The 20,000-nt window shown below is 44.0% G+C and overlaps 1 protein-coding gene across 1 annotated transcript in view; it reads right to left on the bottom strand.

The window, feature by feature from the left end:
- Positions 1-2,118: 2,118 nt before the first annotated feature.
- LOC139417449 (AP-4 complex subunit beta-1-like) overlaps positions 2,119-20,000 on the bottom strand; it is a 32,940-nt gene continuing 15,058 nt past the window's right edge. Inside the window, exons 7-14 of the mRNA XM_071166733.1 lie at positions 15,108-15,206; positions 11,800-11,911; positions 11,637-11,720; positions 11,176-11,279; positions 10,791-10,998; positions 3,836-4,153; positions 3,623-3,723; positions 2,119-2,852 (exon numbers count right to left, since the gene is read on the bottom strand). Of these exons, the coding sequence (XP_071022834.1) occupies positions 2,355-2,852; positions 3,623-3,723; positions 3,836-4,153; positions 10,791-10,998; positions 11,176-11,279; positions 11,637-11,720; positions 11,800-11,911; positions 15,108-15,206 (1,524 nt within the window). The 3' untranslated portion in view covers positions 2,119-2,354. The remainder of the gene's footprint in view (positions 2,853-3,622; positions 3,724-3,835; positions 4,154-10,790; positions 10,999-11,175; positions 11,280-11,636; positions 11,721-11,799; positions 11,912-15,107; positions 15,207-20,000) is intronic.

The raw sequence follows: 20,000 nt of genomic DNA, 5'->3' as shown, positions 1-20,000 counted from the left end.
GTCCAATAGGCTGACCTATAGCCTGGGAACAAGTCTGTCCAATAGGCTGACCTATAGCCTGGGAACCAGTCTGTCCAATAGGCTGACCTATAGCCTGGGAACAAGTCTGTCCAATAGGCTGACCTATAGCCTGGGAACCAGTCTGTCCAATAGGCTGACCTATAGCCTGGGAACCAGTCTGTCCAATAGGCTGACCTATAGCCTGGGAACGAGTCTGTCCAATAGGAAACCCCCTATAGCCTGGGAACCAGTATGTCAAATAGGGTGACCTATAGCCTGGGAACCAATCTGTCCAATAGGCTGACCTATAGCCTGGGAACCAGTCTGTCCAATAGGCTGACCTATAGCCTGGGAACCAGTCTGTCCAATAGGCTGACCTATAGCCTGGGAACGAGTCTGTCCAATAGGAAACCCCCTATAGCCTGGGAACCAGTCTGTCCAATAGGCTGACCTATAGCCTGGGAACGAGTCTGTCCAATAGGAAACCCCCTATAGCCTGGGAACCAGTCTGTCCAATAGGCTGACCTATAGCCTGGGAACCAGTCTGTCCAATAGGCTGATCTATAGCCTGGGAACCAATCTGTCCAATAGGCTGACCTATAGCCTGGGAACCAGTCTGTCCAATAGGCTGACCTATAGCCTGGGAACCAGTCTGTCCAATAGGCTGACCTATAGCCTGGGAACAAGTCTGTCCAATAGGCTGACCTATAGCCTGGGAACCAGTCTGTCCAATAGGCTGACCTATAGCCTGGGAACCAATCTGTCCAATAGGCTGATCTATAGCCTGGGAACAAGTCTGTCCAATAGGAAACCCCCTATAGCCTGGGAACTAGTCTGTCCAATAGGCTCTATAAACCTATAAACCTTCTCTAGTCTGACTAGTTGACTCGTCTCTATAGACCTTCTCTAGTCTGACTAGTTGACTATAGACCTTCTCTAGTCTGACTAGTTGACTCTATAGAACTTCTCTAGTCTGACTAGTTGTCTCTATAGACATTCTCTAGTCTGACTAGTTGTCTCAATAGACCTTCTCTAGTCTGACTAGTTGTCTCTATAGACCTTCTCTAGTCTGACTAGTTGTCTCTATAGACCTTCTCTAGTCTGACTAGTTGTCTCTATAGACCTTCTCTAGTCTGACTAGTTGTCTCTATAGACCTTCTCTAGTCTGACTAGTTGTCTCTAGACCTTCTTTAGTTTGACTAGTTGTCTCTATAGACCTTCTCTAGTCTGACTAGTTGACTCTATAGACCTTCTCTAGTCTGACTAGTTGACTCTATAAACCTTCTCTAGTCTGACTAGTTGAGTCTATAGACCTTCTCTAGTCTGACTAGTTGACTCTATAGACCTTCTCTAGTCTGACTAGTTGAGTCTATAAACCTTCTCTAGTCTGACCAGTTGACTCTATAAACCTTCTCTAGTCTGACTAGTTGACTCTATAGACCTTCTCTAGTCTGACTAGTTGAGTCTATAAACCTTCTCTAGTCTGACTAGTTGAGCCTATAGACCTTCTCTAGTCTGACTAGTTGAGTCTATAAACCTTCTCTAGTCTGACTAGTTGAGTCTATAGACCTTCTCTAGTCTGACTAGTTGAGTCTATAAACCTTCTCTAGTCTGACTAGTTGAGTCTATAAACCTTCTCTAGTCTGACTAGTTGAGTCTATAAACCTTCTCTAGTCTGACTAGTTGAGTCTATAGACCTTCTCTAGTCTGACTAGTTGAGTCTATAAACCTTCTCTAGTCTGACTAGTTGAGTCTATAAACCTTCTCTAGTCTGACTAGTTGACTCTATAGACCTTCTCTAGTCTGACTAGTTGACTCTATAAACCTTCTCTAGTCTGACCAGTTGACTCTATAAACCTTCTCTAGTCTGACTAGTTGAGTCTATAAACCTTCTCTAGTCTGACCAGTTGACTCTATAAACCTTCTCTAGTCTGACTAGTTGACTCTATAAACCTTCTCTAGTCTGACTAGTTGACTCTATAGACCTTCTCTAGTCTGACTAGTTGTCTCTATAGACCTTCTCTAGTCAGAGTGAACTGGGCAGTCTGGCAGGGGTTCCCACGGTTGAATCTAGTTGATGATCCCTGGCATGGGAAACAGTTACTCTACAAACACACAGAGCATATTCCATCCTTTATTGTTTTTACAGGAAACACATCCATGCTGCCTCTTAGGTGTATGTGCTAAGGCTGTGTGTGTGTGTGTGTGTGTGTGTGTGTTCAGGCTGTGTGTGTGTGTGTGTGTGTGTGTGTGTGTGTTCAGGCTGTGTGTGTGTGTGTGTGTGTGTGTGTTCAGGCTGTGTGAGTGTTCAGGCTGTGTATGTTCAGGCTGTGTGTGTGTGTGTGTGTGTGTGTTCAGGCTGTGTGTGTGGACAGTGTGTGTAGGACAGTAGTGAGAACAGACAGGAATCCTCTCAGAGCTGTCTGGTCTCCTGGATGCTGTCTCATTACCACTAGCAAGCCTTTTTCCTTCTCTCTCTCTCCATCCCCCTCTTCCACTCCCTCCTTATCCCCCTCTCCCTCCTTCTCCCCCTCCCCGTCCTTCTCCCCCTCTTCCTCTCCCTCCTTCTCCCCCTCTTTCTCTCCCTCTTCCTCTTTCTCTCCCTCCCCCTCCTCCTCTTCCTCTCCCTCCTCCTCTTCCTCTTTCTCTCCCTCTCCTCCAGTGTGTAGTAGTTCTGCCAGTATGAGTGTGTGTGGTGTCTTTGTAGAGATGTGTGAGGTGTGTGTGTAGAGGTACACCCTCCAGGGGTGTGTGTTTGGGGGGGTGAAGGCCAGCGTCTGGATGTTGACCAGCTGTAGCGCCACCTGCAGGCCCTCCGGGGAACAGCGGGGAACAGGACATGCCACACACACCTAGAAAATAACAAAGAAATTGTCACAGACACCTAAAGAAATCAGAACCAGAAGCCAACTGTTACCCATGTGTGTAATACTAAAACACTGACAGTTGATGGTACTTCCTGTCTCTCTGTGTGTAATACTAAAATACTGACAGTTGATGGTACTTCCTGTCTCTCTGTGTGTAATACTAAAACACTGTGACAGTTGATGGTACTTCCTGTCTCTCTGTGTGTAATACTAAAACACTGACAGTTGATGGTACTTCCTGTCTCTCTGTGTGTAATACTAAAATACTGACAGTTGATGGTACTTCCTGTCTCTCTGTGTGTAATACTAAAACACTGTGACAGTTGATGGTACTTCCTGACTCTCTGTGTGTAATACTAAAATACTGACAGTTGATGGTACTTCCTGTCTCTCTGTGTGTAATACTAAAACACTGTGACAGTTGATGGTACTTCCTGTCTCTCTGTGTGTAATACTAAAACACTGTGACAGTTGATGGTACTTCCTGTCTCTCTGTGTGTAATACTAAAACACTGACAGTTGATGGTACTTCCTGTCTCTCTGTGTGTAATACTAAAACACTGTGACAGTTGATGGTACTTCCTGTCTCTCTGTGTGTAATACTAAAACACTGACAGTTGACGGAACTTCCTGTCTCTCTGTGTGTGTCACTAGCAGGAGTTGCAGAGTTACCAAGTGACTGTTGGCCGATATTAGCTTCTGTATCTTACAACTATTCTAATATCCTGTTTTACGCCAAATTACTGTACACACACCTCCAGACACGCCCCCTTCTCCAGCTGCAGCCACAGGCGTTCAAACTCCTCAGGGGTCAGAGCTGGAGACACAGACAGACTCAGAGCTCCACTACTGCAGTCTGGAGATGGGGGAGGAAGAGAGAGAGAGATGTTTAGGAAAAGATGACATACGCACAGCCATTGGTGGTGAATGTCAAAACATGTTTTTCCCAGCAGCAGACAGATGATCACCTGGAAGGTGGGGGTCTCCTGGTGTAGGGGTCATGGCTTCAGCGTTAGAGGTCAGGGTGTTGGGGGTCAGTGTGGAGGGCTTGGGGGTCGTGGGGTCAGAGTTCCCCACAGTAGAGGCTCCGAGGGTTAGAGGCTCCAAGGTATTGAAGCTGGATGCCCATTGGCTGATGGGCTCAGGGGGCCGTCCAATCAGAGGCCCCAGAGAGGGGTCTGACCGTCGTCCACCCTGGAGGACCTGACGGACCTCCTCAATCCCACAATGCAACAGCCGGTAGTACAGCAGGGCCTGGTCACGCACACACATGTCCACTTCCTCCTCTGAAACACACAGATAGTTGTTCATGTGAAGCATACCAAATATATTCCTATATTAATGAACTATGTGGTGTGCGTGTACCTATGCAATGGTGTGAGTACGTTAGGGCTGGGCGAAATAAATATATCACAGAATATTTAAAAAACTGATGTCATGACGGTATTTTTATATTATAATTTTTTTAAAGTTCTTAATTTGCCTTATGAGTAGTGAGTGATCTCAGGGTGCTTTATGAGTAGTGAGTGATCCCAGGGTGCTTTATGAGTAGTGAGTGATCCCAGGGTGCTTTATGAGTAGTGAGTGATCCCAGGGTGCTTTATGAGTAGTGAGTGATCTCAGGGTGCTCTATGAGTAGTGAGTGATCTCAGGGTGCTTTATGAGTAGTGAGTGATCCCAGGGTGCTTTATGAGTAGTGAGTGATCCCAGGGTGCTTTATGAGTAGTGAGTGATCCCAGGGTGCTTTATGAGTAGTGAGTGATCCCAGGGTGCTTTACGAGTAGTGAGTGATCCTAGGGTGCTTTATGAGTAGTGAGTGATCCCTTAAGAGTAGTGAGTGATCCCAGGGTGCTTTATGAGTAGTGAGTGATCTCAGGGTGTTTTATGAGTAGTGAGTGATCCCAGGGTGCTTTATGAGTAGTGAGTGATCCCAGGGTGCTCTATGAATAGTGAGTGATCCCAGGGTGCTTTATGAGTAGTGAGTGATCCCAGGGTGTTTTATGAGTAGTGAGTGATCCCTTAAGAGTAGTGAGTGATCTCAGGGTGCTTTATGAGTAGTGAGTGATCTCAGGGTGTTTTATGAGTAGTGAGTGATCCCAGGGTGCTTTATGAGTAGTGAGTGATCCCAGGGTGCTTTATGAGTAGTGAGTGATCCCAGGGTGCTTTATGATTAGTGAGTGATCCCAGGGTGTTTTATGAGTAGTGAGTGATCCCTTAAGAGTAGTGAGTGATCCCAGGGTGCTTTATGAGTAGTGAGTGATCCCAGGGTGCTTTATGAGTAGTGAGTGATCCTAGGGTGCTTTATGAGTAGTGATTGATCCCATGGTGCTTTATGAGTAGTGAGTGATCCTAGGGTGCTTTATGAGTAGTGAGTGATCCCAGGGTGCTTTATGAGTAGTGAGTGATCCCAGGGTGCTTTATGAGTAGTGAGTAGTGATCCCAGGGTGCTTTATGAGTAGTGAGTGATCCCAGGGTGCTTTATGAATAGTGAGTGATCCTAGGGTGCTTTATGAGTAGTGAGTGATCCCTTAAGAGTAGTGAGTGATCCCAGGGTGCTTTATGAGTAGTGAGTGATCCTAGGGTGCTTTATGAGTAGTGAGTGATCCCAGGGTGCTTTATGAGTAGTGAGTGATCCTAGGGTGCTTTATGAGTAGTGAGTGATCCCTTAAGAGTAGTGAGTGATCCCAGGGTGCTTTATGAGTAGTGAGTGATCCCAGGGTGCTTTATGAGTAGTGAGTGATCCCAGGGAGCTTTATGAGTAGTGAGTGATCCCAGGGTGCTTTATGAGTAGTGAGTGATCCCAGGGTGCTTTATGAGTAGTGAGTAGTGATCCCAGGGTGCTTTATGAGTAGTGAGTGATCCCAGGGTGCTTTATGAGTAGTGAGTGATCCTAGGGTGCTTTATGAGTAGTGAGTGATCCCAGGGTGCTTTATGAGTAGTGAGTAGTGATCCCAGGGTGCTTTATGAGTAGTGAGTGATCCCAGGGTGCTTTATGAGTAGTGAGTGATCCCTTAAGAGTAGTGAGTGATCCCAGGGTGCTTTATGAGTAGTGAGTGATCCTAGGGTGCTTTATGAGTAGTGAGTGATCCCAGGGTGCTTTATGAGTAGTGAGTGATCCTAGGGTGCTTTATGAGTAGTGAGTGATCCCTTAAGAGTAGTGAGTGATCCCAGGGTGCTTTATGAGTAGTGAGTGATCCCAGGGTGCTTTATGAGTAGTGAGTGATCCCAGGGAGCTTTATGAGTAGTGAGTGATCCCAGGGTGCTTTATGAGTAGTGAGTAGTGATCCCAGGGTGCTTTATGAGTAGTGAATGATCCCAGGGTGCTTTATGAGTAGTGAGTGATCCTAGGGTGCTTTATGAGTAGTGAGTGATCCCTTAAGAGTAGTGAGTGATCCCAGGGTGCTTTATGAGTAGTGAGTGATCCTAGGGTGCTTTATGAGTAGTGAGTGATCCTAGGGTGCTTTATGAGTAGTGAGTGATCCCAGGGTGCTTTATGAGTAGTGAGTGATCCTAGGGTGCTTTATGAGTAGTGAGTGATCCCAGGGTGCTTTATGAGTAGTGAGTGATCCCAGGGTGCTTTACGAGTAGTGAGTGATCCCAGGGTGCTATATGAGTAGTGAGTGATCCCAGGGTGCTATATGAGTAGTGAGTGATCCCAGGGTGCTTTATGAGTAGTGAGTGATCCCAGGGTGCTTTATGATTAGTGAGTGATCCCAGGGTGTTTTATGAGTAGTGAGTGATCCCTTAAGAGTAGTGAGTGATCCCAGGGTGCTTTATGAGTAGTGAGTGATCCCAGGGTGCTTTATGAGTAGTGAGTGATCCTAGGGTGCTTTATGAGTAGTGATTGATCCCATGGTGCTTTATGAGTAGTGAGTGATCCTAGGGTGCTTTATGAGTAGTGAGTGATCCCAGGGTGCTTTATGAGTAGTGAGTGATCCCAGGGTGCTTTATGAGTAGTGAGTAGTGATCCCAGGGTGCTTTATGAGTAGTGAGTGATCCCAGGGTGCTTTATGAATAGTGAGTGATCCTAGGGTGCTTTATGAGTAGTGAGTGATCCCTTAAGAGTAGTGAGTGATCCCAGGGTGCTTTATGAGTAGTGAGTGATCCTAGGGTGCTTTATGAGTAGTGAGTGATCCCAGGGTGCTTTATGAGTAGTGAGTGATCCTAGGGTGCTTTATGAGTAGTGAGTGATCCCTTAAGAGTAGTGAGTGATCCCAGGGTGCTTTATGAGTAGTGAGTGATCCCAGGGTGCTTTATGAGTAGTGAGTGATCCCAGGGAGCTTTATGAGTAGTGAGTGATCCCAGGGTGCTTTATGAGTAGTGAGTGATCCCAGGGTGCTTTATGAGTAGTGAGTAGTGATCCCAGGGTGCTTTATGAGTAGTGAGTGATCCCAGGGTGCTTTATGAGTAGTGAGTGATCCTAGGGTGCTTTATGAGTAGTGAGTGATCCCAGGGTGCTTTATGAGTAGTGAGTAGTGATCCCAGGGTGCTTTATGAGTAGTGAGTGATCCCAGGGTGCTTTATGAGTAGTGAGTGATCCCTTAAGAGTAGTGAGTGATCCCAGGGTGCTTTATGAGTAGTGAGTAATCCTAGGGTGCTTTATGAGTAGTGAGTGATCCCAGGGTGCTTTATGAGTAGTGAGTGATCCTAGGGTGCTTTATGAGTAGTGAGTGATCCCTTAAGAGTAGTGAGTGATCCCAGGGTGCTTTATGAGTAGTGAGTGATCCCAGGGTGCTTTATGAGTAGTGAGTGATCCCAGGGAGCTTTATGAGTAGTGAGTGATCCCAGGGTGCTTTATGAGTAGTGAGTAGTGATCCCAGGGTGCTTTATGAGTAGTGAATGATCCCAGGGTGCTTTATGAGTAGTGAGTGATCCTAGGGTGCTTTATGAGTAGTGAGTGATCCCTTAAGAGTAGTGAGTGATCCCAGGGTGCTTTATGAGTAGTGAGTGATCCTAGGGTGCTTTATGAGTAGTGAGTGATCCTAGGGTGCTTTATGAGTAGTGAGTGATCCCAGGGTGCTTTATGAGTAGTGAGTGATCCTAGGGTGCTTTATGAGTAGTGAGTGATCCCAGGGTGCTTTATGAGTAGTGAGTGATCCCAGGGTGCTTTACGAGTAGTGAGTGATCCCAGGGTGCTATATGAGTAGTGAGTGATCCCAGGGTGCTATATGAGTAGTGAGTGATCCCAGGGTGCTCTATGAGTAGTGAGTGATCCCAGGGTGTTTTATGAGTAGTGAGTGATCCCAGGGTGCTTTATGAGTAGTGAGTGATCCCAGGGTGTTTTATGAGTAGTGAGTGATCCCAGGGTGTTTTATGAGTAGTGAGTGATCCCAGGGTGCTTTATGAGTAGTGAGTGATCCCAGGGTGCTTTATGAGTAGTGATGTATGTAGCTAACATATTCATGCTTCGCCTATTCCTCTGATTTAGAAGAGACTGTTGCACAAACAACATGCTGATTCCGGTCGACACCAGTGGTACTATTTGAGAAAGGTCCAGTGGCCTGAGGTCCGGAGGGACATCGTCCTTTATCGGCGCCGTGGTACAGCGTAGTAACAAACATATTATTTTGAATGTAAACATGCGCGACATTGCATCAACATTTCGTCCGACACTGAACGGTCAGAACATCACTGAACGGACGGAACGTCACTGAACGGACGGAACATCACTGAACGGTCGGAACGTCACTGAACGGACGGAACATCACTGAACGGTCGGAACGTCACTGAACGGACAGAACGTCACTGAACGGACGGAACGTCACTGAACGGACGGAACGTCACTGAACGGACGGAACGTCACTGAACGGACGGAACGTCACTGTTGGCCATGCAATATTCCTGTATAAGTCACTCTGGGCCTTGCCCTGCAGTAATGAGAGAAATTACACTTCCTGTCTACAGGCTTTGACCTTTGGTACAAATGGTGTGAGAGCAACTCTGAGACACTGGTGCAGGTGTTCATTGGTGAGCCTCGTGAGGTATTTGTTTTTAATGAAGTTAATTGTGGAGAAGGCTGATTCACAGCTGTATGTGTGAATAGGTAGGCCGTCATTGTAAATTAGAATTTGTTCTTAAAATAAAGGTTAAATAAAATAATAAAATGTGGAGCCAAACATGGTCAGGATGTATAGTGCCAGTTTCTTGAGCACAGGGACGTCAGCTACAGGCACCATCTTTCCCCAGGAAGTGACATGGTCACCAGCCTCAAAGACACGTTGTATTGCAGCTCAATCAACTCCATCTGCTGTGATGTAACATCTACCCATCTAAACATCTATTTTGTTTCTTCTGACAACGTTGTCACATTTGTGACCATGAAGGGGTCATCAAAACGAGCCTTGACGTTCTCCATCAGCTACTGGATGAAATCAACGCGGTTGGGAACATCTTTGTCTCCCTATGTTTGCACCAGAAGATCGGGGAGGTGGACACGTTCTCCATCAGCTACTGGATGAAATCAAGACGGTTGGGAACATCTTTGTCTCCCTGTGTTTGCACCAGAAGATCGGGGAGGTGGACAAGTTCTCCCTGGAGATCCTTCTTGAAAAGCTCCAATTTCTTCTGGAAAGCCCAGACTGCTGTTATCATATCACACACTGTGTCGTCCAGTCCCTGCAGCTTAACGTTCAGTTGATTAAGGTGTGATGTAATGTCTGTCACACTGTGTCGTCCAGTCCCTGCAGCTTAACGTTCAGTTGATTAAGGTGTGATGTAATGTCTGTCAAAAATGCAACTGTTTCCATCTTCTCCTCATCTTCCAAAAACTCAGAAACTGAGTGGCCTTGTCACTCTTTTGCTCTGATAAGAAAGCTTTTCCTCCCGATTGGCCCAAAAGCGTTCTAAAACCCTGCCTTTGCTCAGCCATCTGAAGTTGTTGTGCAGTAGTAAGTCATCAGAACTGTCATTGGCCTCGGTCAGAATGCCTCGTAGCAGGCGGTGCATTGGCCTCGGTCAGAATGCCTCGTAGCAGGCGGTGCATTGGCCTCGGTCAGAATGCCTCGTAGCAGGCGGTGCATTGGCCATGGTCAGAATGCCTTGTAGCAGGCGGTGCATTAGCCTCGGTCAGAATGCCTCGTAGCAGGCGGTGCATTGGCCACGGTCAGAATGCCTTGTAGCAGGTGGTGTTGTAGGGATGACAGTGCTCTCAAAGTTGATCAGTTTCATCATTGTTGTCATGACCTCAGAATACTCTTCTCCCAGACAGGCACACAGGACAGATTGATGGTTAATGCAGTGATATGATGTCAGTTCAGGATGCTACAGACTCACTGCATATCAGGCACATTGGTTTGGTACTAGTTGCAGGGAGAATGAATAAATACTGTTCAGTCCACTTGTCTTCGAACATACGGTTGTCAGAGTGAACAAGCCATATTAACAAAGATACTGCTATCTCAACTCCTATCTGTGATATTTACAGTTGAGCTGCGGTTAAATCTTTCTGTTTCTTTCTGCCTGCTTGTCCCAAGGTTCCGCAGAGGATATTTGCATTAATGTGTAATTTGATTGGGTAAGACGCGGCCTCTCGTATTTGCATATAACCACGCAATTGGATTAGACGGGGCCACTAGTAGAGGTGGGTGTTGCTATGAGAAAGAGAGGTTGCTGAGTTAAAGAGGCCGCTGCGCACTGTTGATTTTTGTAGCATGGAGAGAGAGAGAGAGAGAGAGAGAGAGAGAGAGAGAGAGAGAGAGAGAGAGAGAGTGGACAGAGATGACTCAAGTAGCGTAAACTACCATAGTAAACTATAAAAATGGACATTACACACAGTGTATCCTTTTCAACAAATCAAACATTCAAATATCGTTCTACAAGGTAAAGTAAAAACCCAAACCGGTCCGTGCATCAGTACCGGTATATGGTAAGACACAGTCTACTACCGCCCAGGACTAGTGGGATCTATGCAGTGTGTGTGTCTACCTATACAGTAGACCAGCAGTCGTCCCATCATGTCCTGAGTCTCAGCAGGTCTGGACAGGAACAGCCGTAGTGTTGCAGTGAGCAGCTCTGTCTTGACCTCAGCTGACACCTCACTCCTCACTGCGTCTATACAGTCCTCCAGCAGATAGGGGGCGCCAGTCACCCTGTCCCCGTAGACACCCAGCAGCCACAGCAAGGCCCCACGACCCTAACACACACACACACACACACACACCCCCACACACACACACATACAAAAACATTACAAGGCAGAACAGACAGAAGGGAAGACAGACAGACAGACAGACAGACAGACAGACAGACAGACAGACAGACAGACAGACAGACAGACAGACAGGACAGACACAGACAGCCAGACACCTACCTGACTGTCCTGTAGATTGTCCTCCCATCCTTCCAGAGCTGAACACACTGCATCTCCACACTGAGGACACACCCACACTAAGTCCCTCAGAGTCTGGAGCACGGCTGGAGAGAATTCATTCATGGATGAATTAATGAATGAATTAAGGAATGGATGAATTAATGGATGAATTAAGGAATGGATGAATTACATTTTATTTTTGTGTCAATTGGCCCTTTGAGATGCCATCCCTTATGGGATCATCTGACACCTTTTAAAGTAAATTAATGTACAGAACAGTTCATTTGTGGCTTGTGTAAATGTGTGTGAGTGTGTGTTTGTATAGTGTGTGAGTGTGTGTGTATGTATAGTGTGTGTGTGTGTGTGTGTGTGTGTGTGTGTGTGTGTGTGTGTGTGTGTGTGTGTGTGTGTGTGTGTGTGTGTGTGTGTGTGTGTGTGTGTGTGTGTGTGTGTGTGTGTACCAGAGGTGATGTGTTCTTGCTTCAGTCCCAGTAGTCCCGTGAGGATGGCCAGACACCTGTCAGTGTAGCTCCTCCCTATACTACCTGCAGAGAGACAGCCATTACAATGAGCCCGTCCTCCCCAATGAAGGTGCCACCATCCTCCTGTGGTCTGCGTGTGTACCTATAGCGTTGATAGCAGTCTGTGAGGTCTCAGTGTTGACGTCAGTACAGTATCCTCTCAGCTCGTCCAGAACCATCGCCACGTTGTCGTCATTCACCAACTCAACCAGCACCTGACAATCAATCAATCAATTAATCCCCATAGACAGTTACCTCATCATTCACCAACTCAACCAGCACCTAACAATCAATCAATCAATTAATCCCCATAGACACAGTTACCTCATCATTCACCAACTCAACCAGCACCTGACAATCAATCAATCAATTAATCCCCATAGACAGTTACCTCATCATTCACCAACTCAACCAGCACCTAACAATCAATCAATCAATTAATCCCCATAGACACAGTTACCTCATCATTCACCAACTCAACCAGCACCTGACAATCAATCAATCAATTAATCCCCATAGACAGTTACCTCATCATTCACCAACTCAACCAGCACCTGACAATCAATCAATCAATTAATCCCCATAGACACAGTTACCTCATCATTCACCAACTCAACCAGCACCTAACAATCAATCAATCAATTAATCCCCATAGACAGTTACCTCATCATTCACCAACTCAACCAGCACCTAACAATCAATCAATCAATTAATCCCCATAGACAGTTACCTTCATCATTCACCAACTCAACCAGCACCTAACAATCAATCAATCAATCCCCATAGACACAGTTACCTCATCATTCACCAACTCAACCAGCACCTAACAATCAATTAATCCCCATAGACAGTTACCTCATCATTCACCAACTCAACCAGCACCTGACAATCAATCAATCAATTAATCCCCATAGACACAGTTACCTCATCATTCACCAACTCAACCAGCACCTAACAATCAATCAATCAATGAATCCCCATAGACACAGTTACCTCATCATTCACCAACTCAACCAGCACCTGACAATCAATCAATCAATTAATCCCCATAGACAGTTACCTTCATCATTCACCAACTCAACCAGCACCTAACAATCAATCAATCAATTAATCCCCATAGACAGTTACCTCATCATTCACCAACTCAACCAGCACCTAACAATCAATCAATCAATTAATCCCCATAGACAGTTACCTCATCATTCACCAACTCAACCAGCATCTGACAATCAATCAATCAATTAATCCCCATAGACAGTTACCTCATCATTCACCAACTCAACCAGCACCTAACAATCAATCAATCAATTAATCCCCATAGACACAGTTACCTCATCATTCACCAACTCAACCAGCACCTGACAATCAATCAATCAATTAATCCCCATAGACAGTTACCTTCATCATTCACCAACTCAACCAGCACCTAACAATCAATCAATCAATTAATCCCCATAGACAGTTACCTCATCATTCACCAACTCAACCAGCACCTAACAATCAATCAATCAATTAATCCCCATAGACAGTTACCTCATCATTCACCAACTCAACCAGCACCTAACAATCAATCAATCAATCAATCCCCATAGACACAGTTACCTCATCATTCACCAACTCAACCAGCACCTGACAATCAATCAATCAATTAATCCCCATAGACACAGTTACCTCATCATTCACCAACTCAACCAGCACCTAACAATCAATCAATCAATTAATCCCCATAGACACAGTTACCTCATCATTCACCAACTCAACCAGCACCTAACAATCAATCAATCAATTAATCCCCATAGACAGTTACCTCATCATTCACCAACTCAACCAGCACCTAACAATCAATTAATCCCCATAGACAGTTACCTCATCATTCACCAACTCAACCAGCACCTGACAATCAATCAATCAATTAATCCCCATAGACACAGTTACCTCATCATTCACCAACTCAACCAGCACCTAACAATCAATCAATCAATGAATCCCCATAGACACAGTTACCTCATCATTCACCAACTCAACCAGCACCTGACAATCAATCAATCAATTAATCCCCATAGACAGTTACCTTCATCATTCACCAACTCAACCAGCACCTAACAATCAATCAATCAATTAATCCCCATAGACACAGTTACCTCATCATTCACCAACTCAACCAGCACCTGACAATCAATCAATCAATTAATCCCCATAGACAGTTACCTTCATCATTCACCAACTCAACCAGCACCTAACAATCAATCAATCAATTAATCCCCATAGACAGTTACCTCATCATTCACCAACTCAACCAGCACCTAACAATCAATCAATCAATTAATCCCCATAGACAGTTACCTCATCATTCACCAACTCAACCAGCACCTAACAATCAATCAATCAATTAATCCCCATAGACAGTTACCTTCATCATTCACCAACTCAACCAGCACCTGACAATCAATCAATCAATTAATCCCCATAGACAGTTACCTCATCATTCACCAACTCAACCAGCACCTGACAATCAATCAATCAATTAATCCCCATAGACAGTTACCTCATCATTCACCAACTCAACCAGCACCTGACAATCAATCAATCAATTAATCCCCATAGACAGTTACCTCATCATTCACCAACTCAACCAGCACCTAACAATCAATCAAGGTGGTTCAGCATGGCCCTACCTGCATCCTGTTCTGTTTGATGTAAGGTGGTTCAGCAGGGCCCTACCTGCATCCTGTTCTGTTTGATGTAAGGTGGTTCAGCAGGGCCCTACCTGCATCCTGTTCTGTTTGATGTAAGGTGGTTCAGCAGGGCCCTACCTGCATCTTGTTCTGTTTGATGTAAGGTGGTTCAGCAGGGCCCTACCTGCATCCTGTTCTGTTTGATGTAAGGTGGTTCAGCAGGGCCCTACCTGCATCCTGTTCTGTTTGATGTAAGGTGGTTCAGCAGGACCCTACCTGCATCCTGTTCTGTTTGATGTAAGGTGGTTCAGCAGGGCCCTACCTGCATCCTGTTCTGTTTGATGTAAGGTGGTTCAGCATAGCCCTACCTGCATCCTGTTCTGTTTGATGTAAGGTGGTTCAGCATAGCCCTACCTGCATCCTGTTCTGTTTGATGTAAGGTGGTTCAGCATGGCCCTACCTGTATCTTGTTCTGTTTGATGTAAGGTGGTTCAGCATGGCCCTACCTGCATCCTGTTCTGTTTGATGTAAGGTGGTTCAGCATAGCCCTACCTGCATCCTGTTCTGTTTGATGTAAGGTGGTTCAGCATAGCCCTACCTGCATCCTGTTCTGTTTGATGTAAGGTGGTTCAGCATGGCCCTACCTGCATCCTGTTCTGTTTGATGTAAGGTGGTTCAGCATAGCCCTACCTGCATCCTGTTCTGTTTGATGTAAGGTGGTTCAGCATAGCCCTACCTGCATCTTGTTCTGTTTGATGTAAGGTGGTTCAGCATAGCCACAGAAGAAGCGCTTGTAGTGTTCCCCCATCAGACCAGGCTCAGAACGGAGCAGCAGCTGGAACACAAACATTACACACACTGATTATAAACATTACACACACTGATTATAAACATTACACACTGATTATAAACATTACACACACTGATTATAAACATTACACACACTGACTATAAACATTACACACACTGAATATAAACATTACACACACTGATTATAAACATTACACACACTGATTATAAACATTACACACACTGATTATAAACATTACACACTGATTATAAACATTACACACACTGATTATAAACATTACACACACCGATTATAAACATTACACACACTGAATATAAACATTACACACTGATTATAAACATTACACACACTGATTATAAACATTACACACACTGATTATAAACATTACACACACTGATTATAAACATTACACACACTGATTATAAACATTACACACACTGATTATAAACATTACACACACTGATTATAAACATTACACACACTGAATATAAACATTACACACACTGAATATAAACATTACACACACTGATTATAAACATTACACACACTGATTATAAACATTACGCACACTGATTATAAACATTACGCACACTGATTATAAACATTACGCACACTGATTATAAACATTACACACTGATTATAAACATTACACACACTGATTATAAACATTACGCACACTGATTATAAACATTACGCACACTGATTATAAACATTACACACACTGATTATAAACATTACACACACTGATTATAAACATTACACACACTGATTATAAACATTACACACTGATTATAAACATTACACACACCGATTATAAACATTACACACACTGAATATAAACATTACACACTGATTATAAACATTACACACACTGATTATAAACATTACACACACTGATTATAAACATTACACACACTGATTATAAACATTACACACACTGATTATAAACATTACACACACTGATTATAAACATTACACACACTGAATATAAACATTACACACACTGAATATAAACATTACACACACTGATTATAAACATTACACACTGATTATAAACATTACACACACTGATTATAAACATTACGCACACTGATTATAAACATTACACACTGATTATAAACATTACACACACTGAATATAAACATTACACACACTGAATATAAACATTACACACACTGAATATAAACATTACACACACTGATTATAAACATTACGCAAAACTAATCGCAAATCATCAGTGCCTGACCTCACTAACTTGTGGCTGAATGGAAGCAAGTCCCTACAGCAATGTTCCAACATTTAGTGGAAAGCCTTCCCAGAAGAGTGGAGGCTGTTATAGCAGCAATGTTCCAACATTTAGTGGAAAGCCTTCCCAGAAGAGTGGAGGCTGTTATAGCAGCAAAGGGGGACCAACTCCATATTAATGCCTTCCCAGAAGAGTGGAGGCTGTTATAGCAGCAAAGGGGGACCAACTCCATATTAATGCCTTCCCAGAAGAGTGGAGGCTGTTATAGCAGCAAAGGGGGACCAACTCCATATGAAAGCCCATGATTTTGTTATGAGATGTACCATGAGCAGGTGTCCACATCCTGTTGGTCATGTAGTGGATCTGTTTGTACATATGGAACATTTCTGAGATATTTTATTTTAGTTCATGAAACATGGGACCAACACTTTACATGTTGCCTTTATATTTTAGATAGATATAGATAAAAATCTGTGTATGTTAGAATGGATGTTTAAAAACGACAGCTGCATATTAGCCGACACATAGAGCATATCTCGAAGTACAATCTTCTCCAAAAACAGTTATACAATGTGCTCTGCAATGAGAAAACCAGAGTTTGATTTCTAAACCAGAAGAGGATTCTAGAAATTGTAGGATTCTAGAAGAAAAAAAATTCATACTAACCTTCTAAATGTTGACGGTGCCAAAATCTTGTGTGTGACATGTTTCATGATGTTTTATCAGGTTTCATGATGTTTTATCAGGTTTCATGATGTTTTATCAGGTTTCATGATGTTTTATCAGGTTTCATGATGTTTTATCAGGTTTCATGATGTTTTATCAGGTTTCATGCATATACATTAGAAACAAAGCACACCACCACAAATGGTGTTTCACCATTTGACCATTTATTCAGTACAGAGGCAAATAGCAAAGGTATTTGAAGTACCTACAAACCACTGTACAGCGCATTCATAAAGTATTCAGACCCCTTCACTTTCTCAACATTTTGTTTATGTTACACCCTTATTCTAAAATGGATTGAATTAATTGTTTTCCTCATCAATCTACATACACTACCCCATAATGACAAAGCGAAAACAGGTTTTTAGAAATGTTTGGAAATGTATACATTTAAAAAAACTGAAATACCTTATTTACAAGTATTCAGACCCTTTGCTATGAGACTTGAAATTGAGCTCCGGTGCATCCTGTTTCCATTGATCATCCTTGAGATGTTTCTACAACTTGATTGGAGTCCACCTGTGGTAAATTCAATTGATTAGACATGATTTGGAAAGGCACACACCTGTCATTATAAGGTCCCACAGTTGACAGTGCATGTCAGAGCAAAAACCAAGCCATGAGGTCGAAGGAATTGTCCGTAGAGCTCCGAGACAGGATTGTGTTGAGGCACAGATCTGGGGAAGGGTACCAAAACATTTCTGTAGGATTGAAGGTCGCCAAGAACATAGTGGCCTCCGTCGTTCTTAAATGGAAGAAGTTTGGAACCACCAAGACTCTTCCTAGAGCTGGCCGCTCGGCCAAACTGAGCAATCGGGGGAGAAGGGCCTTGGTCCGGGAGGTGACCAAGAACCTGATGGTCACTCTGACAGAGCTCCAGAGGTCCTCTGTGGAGATGGGAGAACCTTCCAGAAGGACAACCATCTCTGCAGCACTTCACCAATCAGGCCTTCATGGTAGAGTGGCCAGACGGATGCCACTCCTCAGTAAAAGGCACATAACAACCCACTTGCAATTTGTCAAAAGGCACCTAAAGACTCAAGACCATGAGAAAGAAGATTCTCTGTTCTGATGAAACCAAGATTGAACTCTTTGGCCTGAAAGCCAAGCGTCACATCTGGAGGAAACCTGGCACCAACCCTACGGTGAAGCAAGGTGGTGGCAGCACCAACCCTACGGTGAAGCAAGGTGGTGGCAGCATCATGCTGTGGGGATGTTTTTCAGTGGCAGGGACTGGGAGACTAGTCAGGATCAAGGGAAAGATAAATGGAGCAAAGTACAGAGAGATTCTTGATGAAAATCTGCTCCAGAGTGCTCAGGACCTCAGACTGTGGTGAAGGTTCACCTTCCAACAGGACAACAACCCTAAGCACACATCCAAGACAATGCAGGTGTGGCATTCAGTCTCTGAATGTCCTTGAGTGGCCCAGCCAGAGTCTGGACTTGAACCTGATCGAACATCTTAAAAATAGCTGTGCAGCGACGCTCCCCATCCAACCTGAGAGAGCTTGAGAGGATCTGAAGAGAAGAATGGGAGAAACTCCCCAAATACAGGTGTGCCAAGTTTGTAGCATCATACCCAAGAAGACTTGAGTCTGTAATCACTGCTAAAGGTGCTTCAACAAAATACTGAGTAAAGGGTCTGAATACTTATGTACATGTATTTTTTTACATTTTTATCTTCAAAACATTTGCAAAAATGTGTCATTATGGGTTATTGTGATGTCGTTATGGGGTATTGCGATGACGTTATGGGGTGTTGTGATGTCGTTATGGGGTATTGTGATGTCGTTATGGGGTATTGTGATGTCGTTATGGGGTATTGTGATGTCGTTATGGGGTATTGTGATGTCATTATGGGGTGTTGTGATGTCATTATGGGGTGTTGTGATGTCGTTATGGGGTATTGTGATGTCATTATGGGGTGTTGTGATGTCATTATGGGGTATTGTGATGTCATTATGGGGTATTGTGATGTCATTATGGGGTGTTGTGATGTCATTATGGGGTATTGTGATGTCATTATGGGGTATTGTGATGTCGTTATGGGGTATTGTGATGTCATTATGGGGTGTTGTGATGTCGTTATGGGGTGTTGTGATGTCGTTATGGGGTATTATGTGTAGATTGTAAATACTTGAAAATACTTATTTTCCACCATAATTTGCAAATAAATTCATTAAAAATCCTACAATGTGATTTTCTGGATTTTTTTTCTCTCATTTTGTCTGTCATAGTTGAAGTGTACCTATGATGAAAATTACAGGCCTCTCTCATCTGTAACTACTGACCCTGTATATAGTTATCATTGTCCATTTGGAAGACCCATTTGCAACCAAGCTTTAACTTCCTGACTGATGTCCTGAGATGTTGCTTCAATATATCCACATCATTTTCCTCCCTCATGAGCCATCTATTTTGTGAAGTGCACCAGTCCCTCCTGCAGCAAGGCACCCCCACAACATGATGCTGCCACCCCCGTGCTTCACGGTTGGGATGGTGTTCTTCGGCTTGCAAGATTCCCCCTTTCTCCTCCAAACATAACGATGGTCATTATGGCCAAACAGTTCTATTGTTGTTTCATCAGACCAGAGGACATTTCTCCAAAAAGTACAATCTTTGTCCCCTTGTGCAAACCGTAGTCTGGCTTTTTTATGGCGGTTTTGGAGCAGTGGCTTCTTCCTTGCTGAGTGGCCTTTCAGGTTATGTCAATATAGGACTAGTTTTAATCTGGATATAGATACTTTTGTACCTGTTCCCTCCAGCATCTTCACAAGGACCTTTGCAGTTGTTCTGGGATTGATTTGCACTTTTCGCACCACAGTACGTTCATCTCTAGGAGACAG

This window comes from Oncorhynchus clarkii, chromosome 9 (genome assembly GCF_045791955.1).
Source record: "Oncorhynchus clarkii lewisi isolate Uvic-CL-2024 chromosome 9, UVic_Ocla_1.0, whole genome shotgun sequence".
NCBI classification, from domain to species: Eukaryota; Metazoa; Chordata; class Actinopteri; order Salmoniformes; family Salmonidae; genus Oncorhynchus; species Oncorhynchus clarkii.
This window is presented reverse-complemented; position numbering and strand designations above follow the sequence as displayed.